General features: G+C 40.8%; 1 protein-coding gene across 1 annotated transcript; it reads left to right on the top strand.

Moving 5' to 3' along the window:
* The first annotated feature begins 2,771 nt into the window (after positions 1 to 2,771).
* Positions 2,772 to 4,169, top strand: LOC117487507 (serine/threonine-protein phosphatase 6 regulatory ankyrin repeat subunit C-like). The gene is made up of 3 exons (XM_034136141.1): positions 2,772 to 2,871; positions 2,948 to 3,062; positions 4,025 to 4,169. Exons 1-3 carry the CDS (start codon positions 2,820 to 2,822, stop codon positions 4,167 to 4,169), a joined length of 312 nt encoding a protein of 103 aa, XP_033992032.1. The 5' UTR covers positions 2,772 to 2,819.
* The last annotated feature ends 6,167 nt before the right edge of the window (positions 4,170 to 10,336 follow it).

Genomic DNA, 10,336 nt, shown 5'->3' with positions numbered 1-10,336 from the left:
TCTCTCCAAAGTGGTCTTCAATGGCATTAAAACGATAAAAACGCTGCTGAAGTTAATCCATAGGTTAATCCAATGTGTCTGTGTCCCTTTGAAATGATTTCTGATAATCCATGATCAATAAAACGGATAATCCATGCCTTTCCGTTTCTAGATATCAGAGCTAGAGTGTAGCTTCACTCTAATGCAAAATTACATGCGCAAAGCCCCCACCTTTTTGTTTTACAACGAGTGTGTGTGGGGGACTCCCCCTTCGATTCTATTGTCTCTAACGGTCAGAAAGAGGTGTCAACCATCAAAATCGAGCAATGGGGGCCAGAGATATGGAAAATCCACCCAAATGACCCCAGAAGTGGTTTCTTTTTGGCTAAACCTCTCTGAAAAGGTCAAATGTCACTTGTTTTGCATCAATCTTGATACAGGGTACTTATCATATGTTGTACTTTGGATTCCTAAAGCTTTTAGTCTACTAACCCATCATCCAAGGGTAGTTTTCACTATAAGTAAAAAAATATTTTTGGACGGACACTATAATTTACAGTTTTTTACTATGTAAAATCTGAATTTTCTTTAAAATAAAAAACATCTATATTGATTCTGACTTTTTTTACATCCAACTCACAGGTTTATCATTACTTTGAGAATAAAGATTATTAATTTAACCCTTTCAGAAGGGAAGATATGGTCATTTGTTCTGGGAATGTCATTTTCGAGCCTGAGACCTGAAAAACAGGCTCAGAGCTTAACAGGTTAAGTGAATGCTAATTAAAACAAATATTATCATTTTAGAATATATTGAAATGATTATCCTCTTATTTGGCGATAATATGTGTACAATGCTGTGTTGACACATAACTCACTTACTTGTGCAAGTTTGACTGTGGGATCATTTGAGTTTAAAAAACATGAATTGTTATCTGTTGCAAACATGCAGAAACAGACTTAGGATAATTATAGGTTGTCAAACCCGCCTCCTTCACCGTGGGCTTAGCAGCTTTCTTAAGCTTAATCAAATAAATCTCACTAAGCATGGAATACTAATGTCCTCTGAATAAACTCCAGATTAAATAACTTGATTAAATATTCTGGCCTGAGAAGGATATGGCACAAAGACCTTGGTAGTGAGAGTAGGGAGGATGTAGGTTTGGCTACAAGGGATGCGAGAAGCAAGTTTATCCATTATGAAATTGTGCATAGATATTATTTTACAGCCCTGAAATAGTTTAAAATGGGCTTAAATCCAGATTCTCCAGATGGCCAGTCCGCCCCTGCTCACTAACTGAGTCTCTTCTCGGTCATTGTAGACCGAAGGCTTCTCGTTGTACGCCGTCCCGTTCAAATGACAATCACATTTCCATGCTCGCGCCTGGGCCGGGGGGGAGGGGTTACAAGGCTCGCGTCTTGTGCTGCATTCACTTGCACTCGGACATTAGGCAAAGCAAGTTTATTTATATAGCACTTTTCAGCACGCGACAATTCAAAGTGCTTTACAAAACAAATGAAAATACTTTTTATGAATAAATACAGTAAAAACACATTTATATAATGGCATTTTATAACAGGCATTAGAAAGCAAAGATAATAAAATAATAAAAATAAACACCACAGGTATACAATACATGTTTAAAAGGCATACTGTAGTTCGAATATGAGCAGCTCAATTAAAAGCAGCGGCAAAGAGATATGTTTTTAGTCTCGATTTAAAAATGGTAAGCGTTTCTGCGGACGTGCACGATTTGGGTAGTTTGTTCCAGAGTGTCGGGCATAATAGCTAAATGCTGCCTCTCCATGATTTGTTGTTACCCTCGGAACCGATAGCAGACCCGTCCCAGAGGGGTTTTCTCTCATAAATGTCCGAAAAAAAAAAACGTTTCTTTGAAAACAAAGCTAATTTTTCGGGCCAAGTATTATTGCTGGCGGGCCAACAATGTCCCGTGGGCCGCCTGTTGCCGACCCATGCTCTATGGCAGGGGTGTCAAACTCAATTTCATCGCGGGCCACATTAGCATCATGGTTGCACTCAAAGGGCCGGTTGTAACTTTAAGACTATATAAAAATACATATATAAATATTTAATATATAAAATAATGTATTATATTACATTATTGCCTCTGCATTGGGTTATTATCGGTCTACGTCTGAAAGCAGAAGTCTAGGGCAAATAATTGCAAGTCTCTTCAGTAAGAATGTCACAAAATGATTTAAAAAGAAAAGCCACATTCTGGAAAAACTAAAAAAAATAAGTAACATTTTGGAAAAAAAAAGTGAAATTTTGAAAAAAATGTGAAATTTTGAAAAAAAAGTGAAATTTTGAGGAAAAAAATGTAATTCTGAGAAAAAGGCAAATTCTAAGAAAAAATGCATATTTTGAAGAAAGAAATGCATATTTTGAAGAAAAAAAATGCATATTTTGAAGAAAAAAAATCAAATTCTGTGAACAAATTTGAGATGCATTGTGGGACATGTAGTTTATGGGCAACGTGCTTCTGTAAAGTAGCATGTAACCGTATAATAAACATATTATATTCTTTGCAAGCTCTTATGGGGCCACAGAAAATGAAGTCGCGGGCCGGATTTGGCCCCCGGGCCTTGAGTTTGACACCCCTGCTGTATGGGATTGCCCAATGGTACTGCCTTTTTGGAAGGTGGTATCAACAAAGCCTTGAAGGGTGCTGCCTTTGAGTTGGATGCCTTTGGTTAGGGTTATGTTTGTTCTGCATTTATGTATAAAATATGAAAAATGTAATAAAAATCTTAAAGACAAAAGAAACATGATTTTATATTCTGTCTTTCAGAGCAAAAAAGGGAAGAGCCCCCTGCACATGGCGGCCATTCACGGACGCTTCACACGCTCCCAGATCCTCATCCAGAACGGTAAGCATCACTGAGACGAGAGGAGATGAGGCCGCCTCTTTCAGCTGCTCTCTAAACGCTCTCTGCTCTCCGTCAGGCGGGGAGATCGACTGCGTGGACAAGTACGGCAATACTCCTCTCCACGTTGCTGCTAAGTACGGCCATGAGCTCCTGATCAGCACTCTGATGACCAACGGAGCAGACACGGCCAGGTAGAGAAAACACCTGAGCTGATAGCACTGAATAGTAACATGAGGGTGGACAAGGAAAAGAAACATAGCATTTAAAGGTCACAGAGGGGATTATGGGTAATGCTGCAATGATCTGTTTGGTGTTTCAGCCAATCAGAGACAGGCTCTGTATATATCTGAGACCTGTGATATATTGATGAAACACAGTATGATAGGGGACCTTTAAAACACAGATGCATTAATGGGAGTGGTCTAAGTGTGTTAGTTTGACATATTTCTGCACAGGGTTAAGGTTATCCAGAAGGAAGCTAACGATGAACCGCTGTGGACATATTTTACACACCTGAACATTTAAAAAAAAATTGAAGTGCACTCACATTTTTGAATATTTACATTGATTTATCTTCCTCACGTTTATAGTGTAATGCAAGTGAGCAACCTGAACATAGGACCAATGAAAAGGCACATTGTTATATGCATGTAAAGACAGCTCTTTCTGACGAGGAACTAAAGCCCATTTCATCTTCAAAAGCCACCCGTCTCCATTGACACCTCAATCTCTTAATGAGTTCTCTGTGTTGTGTGATGTTTAAAAGTGGCGCTCAGTCACACAGCGCTGAAAATATTCCAAATATTCAGTTCCTCGTCAGAAAGAGCTGTCTTTACATGCATATAACAATACGACGTTTGAGACACAAGTGCCGTTTCATTGGTCCTACTTTCATGTTGTATTACACTATAGACTGAACAACTATAAATGTGAGGAAGATGGAGCGATGAGAATATTCCTAAATTAAAGCACACTTCAACTATTATAGATTTCCAGGTGTGTAAGATACGTCTACAGCGGTTCATCGTTAGCCTCCTGTCTGTTTCTACGAGCTGCATCTACTCCAAACTAACTGTCGTGTACGTCTCGTGCTATAAGACAGTTGAAATGGTTTTTACTGTAATAACATTTTAATGTGCCGTGTTTGTTCCAGACGTGGGATCCATGGGATGTTCCCTTTGCACTTAGCGGTGCTCTACGGGTTTTCAGACTGCTGTCGCAAGTTACTCTCCTCAGGTTGGTCTTTGTTATCATCATCTATGCTTTTATATACAGTTGGACGTCGTGGAGGAAACTGATAAATGATTCATGGATGAAGTTTGTCTTTTGCTATATTTAATAAAGTAATAAAGAAAGTCAATAAACAAGTGACATGGATCTGAAATGCAGGAACAGAGCAGCTTCATCCTCAGAGGAGAGAGAAGTTCTGCTGACAGTCTCTCTGAGGAAACAGCTGCTCCTCCATCCCATCATTAAACCAGAAAACAGCCCTTAAAGGTAGGGTAGGTCATTTTGGAGAAACCGGCTCGAGATCGCTAGAATTTGAAAATACACAGCCGGAAGAAATCTGCCACTTCCTCACAGAGCCCCTCCTCCAACACACACGAACGCGCACATGACCAATGAGGGCACGAGATAAGTTTGTGCACAGATGGAAGGCTGACAGGCAGGTAGGCCATCCAGTTATTTTAGCCGGGCCGGCTCAGATGATTGGTCGTGCTTTTTACAGTACTACGGCTTCCACAGATGATATTTTTTAATGGATCTTTTGTCAAAGCACTTCAGATATTCATTGCTATCGGGATGTTAAGAGCATTCCATGGAATATAACAAAAAGTGTATCTCGAGCCGGTTTCTCAAACTTACCTACCCCACCTTTAAAGGTAGGGTAGGTAAGTTCCACAATTCACTTCAGATACACTTTTTATTCCATGGAATGCTCTTAACATCCCGATAGCAATGAATATCTTAAGTGCTTTGACAAAAAATCCATAATAAATATCATCTGTGGAAGCCGTAATACTGTAAAAAGCACGACCAATCATCTGAGCCGGCCCGGCTAAAATAACTGGATGGCCTACCTGCCTGTCAGCCTTCCATCTGGGCACAAACTTATCTCATGCCCTCATTGGTCATGTGCGCGTTCGTGTGTGTTGGAGGAGGGGCTCTGTAAGGAAGTGGCAGATTTTCTCTGGTTGTGTATTTTCAAATTCTAGCGCACTCGAGCCGGTTTCTCAAACTTACCTACCCCACCTTTAACCATTTGCAAATCCACCTTTTACCCCTCCTGAAATGTAGAAATCCTTAACACATGTCTCTGTTAAACACATACAAGACTACAAATACAATTGAACAGAGTAAAAGGCAATCAGAGTATAAGACTATATGTTTTAAAGCAGAGGTGTCCAAACATTTTTCACTGAGGGCCATGTACAGAAACATATCAGAAGGTCTGGGCCGCTCACTAGAGGAGAGGTTTATTGCCTAAATGTAGGTAAATGATTCTTGATACTTGGACATTCTTCACAGCGTACATCCCAGCTCTCCATAGGGTTAGTTTATCTTGTTATGTGTGTGTGAATCCGGTTTGGCTCTCGGCTCCCCGACCCAGGTGCAGCTCATCAGACAAATGCCGGCCCCACAGCACTGGATCCTGTAAGCACACACACACAGAGCCGACGGCACCCCTCGTGGTGTGGAGGGGTCGTCACAATAACAGACTGCATATTTTCATAATTCTATTACATTTAAAGTCAAAATGTACTTCTATTATATGCTTTGCCTAAAATCATAAAGTCATTTAAAAAGCAGAAAGTGGCACTACCTCACAAAACAATAATTCATGGATTTAACAGAAATAATTATATGAATTGGTGACCTAAATCTGGTGTTGGGATAGAAATGTTGCAGGAGGTTGCTCAATAGTATGTGTGGGTGGCTCTTAAAAGAGCCTTTTAATGTGTGCTGGTGCATTACACGTCGTCTTGCCATGGGACCGTTCCCTCTGCATTGAAGTATGATGTGAAGACCTCCAGAACTCTGATGGCCTCTCTTGCGGAGTTGTTGGCTGCAATTCTTCCTAGACCTGGCAGTGGCTCCACATCAGCAACTGAGAAGGCCCTCTGTGTGTTTGCCTGGGTTGTCCTGCCCAAGAAGTTATGGAGAATACAGGTAGCCTTCACAAACTTCTCTGCAACTTCTGGCTGGACCTCAATTACACGCCTGTACATCCTCCACTGGGATGAGAGAATCCCAAAGGCATTCTCTACAACAAGCCGAGCTCGAGACAGACGGTAATTAAATATTCTGCGCTCTCTGGGAAGGTTGCGCCCAGGGAATGGCCTCATGAGGTTTTTCCTGAGAGGAAAGGCCTCATCTGCAACAAATACATGTGGCAGGGGTCCCAGGTGGTGACCTCCTGAGAGTGGCAGGCCAGCAGGCAGTTGGAGGGAACCAGATTTCAGGGCTTGACCAAAAGCAGAGTTGGCCAGAATGCCACCATCACTAGTTCTTCCATAGCCCCCAACATCAATGACACGAAAGCAACGCTCTGCATCCACAACTGCCAAAAGAACAAGTGAGAATGTTCCTTTGTAATTAAAGAACTGGGATCCTGTGTTTTCTGGGGCTTTGAGGACAACATGTTTCCCATCCAATGCTCCACAGCAGAGAGGAAAGTTCCACCGCTCCTCAAACTTCTCTGCTATTGACCTCCACTCCTCTGTAGAGGGCACAGCCATGAACTCCTCCACAAGGCAGTCCCAGATAGCAGTGGCCACATCAGGGATGATGGTAGAGACTGTTGAGACACCAACACGGAAGCTGTTGGCAATTGTCCTGAATGAATCTCCTGTAGCGAGGTACCTGCAGCACAAAAGAAAAGAAACATATATAAAATAAATCAAACAAAGTTGTATGAAGACATAACCTGAAAAAGTGGTGTAAAGTAACTAAGTAGGCTACATTAAATGGTATGTATTTAATACCTTTCGTTACTTTCCAGATTTGAAATAATGTGAAATATAATCAAGTGTTAAATCAGATTAGACAATTAGTTCCAACTGGAGTAAATCCACAAGCTACCCTGCAGTATACAAAGTCATTCAAACTATCATGATGGGAGTTATTTAAGCATCCCTTTTAAACGTTTATTATAATTAAATAATAACAACAAACAGTTCATTTTGATCCATAGTGCTGTGGCATTGATTCACCATGACGTGCAAGATTCATTAAATATGTTGTATTCATATTAACACGCTAATAAAAAACAAAACAAAGCAATTTACCGGAGACATATTGACAGCTGAGAGGGAACGCCTGTAGTTTGTGTCCATCCGGGAAATCCTGACACCAACCCGAGCCAGAAGATCATCAAACTGGGCACAGGTCATCCTAAAATACCGCTGGAAACGGCAGTCATCCAGGCGCAGTTCCTTGATCAAACAATGATATTCACCAAACTGTGTGCGACGCTTGATTACATTGTGAACCCAGACAGAGCGGCGTTTGTTGCTACGTTTGTAGGACTTCCACAGAAGGTACAAAGCAGCAATAGTTGTTATATCCTCCATAGTCAACGACAGAAATAATCAAAACGATCTTGCATGGAAGTGTAAACAACCTCAACTGTCCGTCAACGGCGCGGCGTGTCAGCGGTATGTCTGTTTTGAATGACGCGATAAAACAAACTGCAAGCCGCGGTGAAACTTGAGCGATTGGACGGTCCAGTCTGTGCCACAGTGACTCCGGACCGCACAGTTAATATTAACGAACGCACCCGTAGGTAATGTAGCTAATGAAGCTAGACCATCATCGCGGAGCAGCAGAGCCTTATTATACATCGATGAGCAGAGCCGACAGGCAGGAAGACTCGAGCACACAGCTCTCGCTTCATTATAATATATAAAAAATAACACCATGCGTGTCATGATGGCACATAACAGCTCGCGGCCGCAGATTACTCCGGGTCCCAGACCCCCCCCATACCCCAAAAATATTTTTATTGCAGATCTACATGAATCACACAAACGACCTATTTTGGATTCAAAATGGCGAATTTCGCCGTAAGGTGACAAGTTTGCATGCCTGAACTTACTACTAATAAATAACTTTAGTGCTGACTTACTTATTTGCACTGAGACTGTATATCAACCATAGACTGTATCAACGCAGCCTCTGTCGGTCTTCTCACTCGCACTTTCCCGCCACATCTGGACGAACAATGAAACCTAGCCAAAGTAGCTAGATAGCATTAAACATATAGCTGCTAATGCTATCAATATAATGCCGATTGAAGAATGATGGTCACAGAAAAGAGTGTAAGCTACATTAAGTTAAAATAAAATAAATATAATAAAAAAGAAGAACGGCCTAAAGGAAAATAATTGTCATCCAGGCAGCTAAACGCAAACAATAGTTAGCGGTTCAACATTGGCAAAACACATTTATTTAAGTTCAAAAATATTTATTTAGACCCCTAGCTTGCTCACATTATGACAATATATCTGCTCACTTTGTTAAAAACGTTTTGTTTCTGTATAACTTACCTAGAGTTAGACTCTCCTCCGCTGACATCCATCCTCCACTGCAGCCAGAGGTGAAATGGCAGTTGGGACATTTGATGGACAGTTGGTCGGACAGTTGAAAAATGATACATTTGAAATAACTCAACCGTGATTGGACAGGACAGTGGATACACTAATGTGTTGACTATGTGCATTTTGATTTTTTCTATGTACACACCTTTATACAGTCTATGGTACACACATGTGTGTGTAAAATGGTTCAGAAATGACACTGAATGTGTTGAATTGCCTTTGACACAGCAGTGTGTTAAAAAAATGACATTAATTCTAGGAGTGTAATACTTTTACAAACACTATAGTAATAATATACATTCATTATGACAATATCATACTATTACTATAGGAGTGTTCTATAGTGTGTTCAAAAAACAACTACAGAAACACTATATATTATACTATAGTAGTACTAATTAAAATAATATAGTCTTACGGAAACACCGAAAAAACCCACTATAGTAGTACTTTTACAAACACTATAGTAATAATATGCATTCACTATGACAATATCATGCTATTACTATAGGATCTGGATAACACTATATATTATACTATAGTTATACTATTTAAAATAATATAGGAATACTACAAAGATCTAGATACATAGTATTACTATTGAAATATTATAGGGCTACTATAGCTAATAAAATGGCACTACAGAAAAAACTATAGTAATACGATAGCTGGTGAAAAATACTATTGAACACTACAAACTTACTATAGGACACTATACAACTCTTATAGTATACTATAGTAATACTATAGTTCATTTTCGTAAGGGTGTATTTACTCCCTCCATCTGACAGGAGCGAGCCTCGTTGAGCTGCGAGTGTCACTCCACGGTGTAGGGGTAGGGTGTAGGGCGTGGTTTGGTATTGGGCCCTCATTTCTCTAACCGCCTGCTGCTTCCCCTCCTCTCTCCTCGGTTCCCCTCCTCGACTCCTCCGCTCGCATCTCCTGTGGGCGGGACTAAGACACGAGGAGGGGAGTCGAGGAGGGGAGTCGAGGGGGGGAGTCGAGGAGGGGAGTCGAGGGGGGGAGTCGAGGAGGGGAGTCGAGGAGGGGAGTCGAGGGGGGGGAGTCGAGGAGGGGAGTCGAGGAGGGTAATTAGAGAAATGAGAAAGGGCCTTAGTTCTGTTCTCTTCTGTATTTGCATTTGACACCGAGGTAATCCAAAGTGACAGAAAGTAATCAAGTGACTTTTATTTCTCAGATTACATTAAAAATCTGTAACTAACATATTACGTCTTTAAAGGAACCCTGGGAAAGAGTGTGTGTGTGTGTCAGTGTTAATTTCGTCAACGAAAACTATGAAGAAAAATGTTCGTCAACGACCTTTTTTACAAGACGATGACGAGCTAAAAATAGATTCTTGATAATAAAAACTATGACGAAATGTATATTTAGTTTTCGTTGACGGGACGGGACTAAGGTGTTAATGCTGGACTATCGGACATTCAGAATGCAGGGTATTTTCCCCCAATTGTCCGTCTTGTCTGTCAAAATGCATCTTACGTTTCCAGAGTTGGGTGTATGTAATAATATGACATTTGTCGGTAACGGAGTAATGTAACGCGTTACTGTTATAAATTCAGCAATCACACTACAGGTAACACGGCAGGGTCTGTGACAGTTTGTTTTCATCTGGTTTCAAATAAACAAAGTCTTGGCTTTCAGAATATTAAACTTGTTTCGGCAAATTCAGATGATAAATACAACTTTGAAGCTTGTGACGGCATAACTACAAGCAGAGAACGGAGTAACTTGACGTCACAGCAGGCATAACAACAGCCGGGGTTTCTCCTGAGTGTTTTCCCCGGGAAACAAACACAATACACACAAACGCAAAAATACACAAACACACACACACACACACACAC

The sequence above is a fragment of the Trematomus bernacchii genome, unplaced genomic scaffold (assembly GCF_902827165.1).
Source record: "Trematomus bernacchii unplaced genomic scaffold, fTreBer1.1, whole genome shotgun sequence".
In the NCBI taxonomy this organism is placed as follows: Eukaryota; Metazoa; Chordata; class Actinopteri; order Perciformes; family Nototheniidae; genus Trematomus; species Trematomus bernacchii.
Note: the sequence above shows the minus strand (reverse complement) of the source record. Positions and strands in the feature narration are given on the sequence as shown.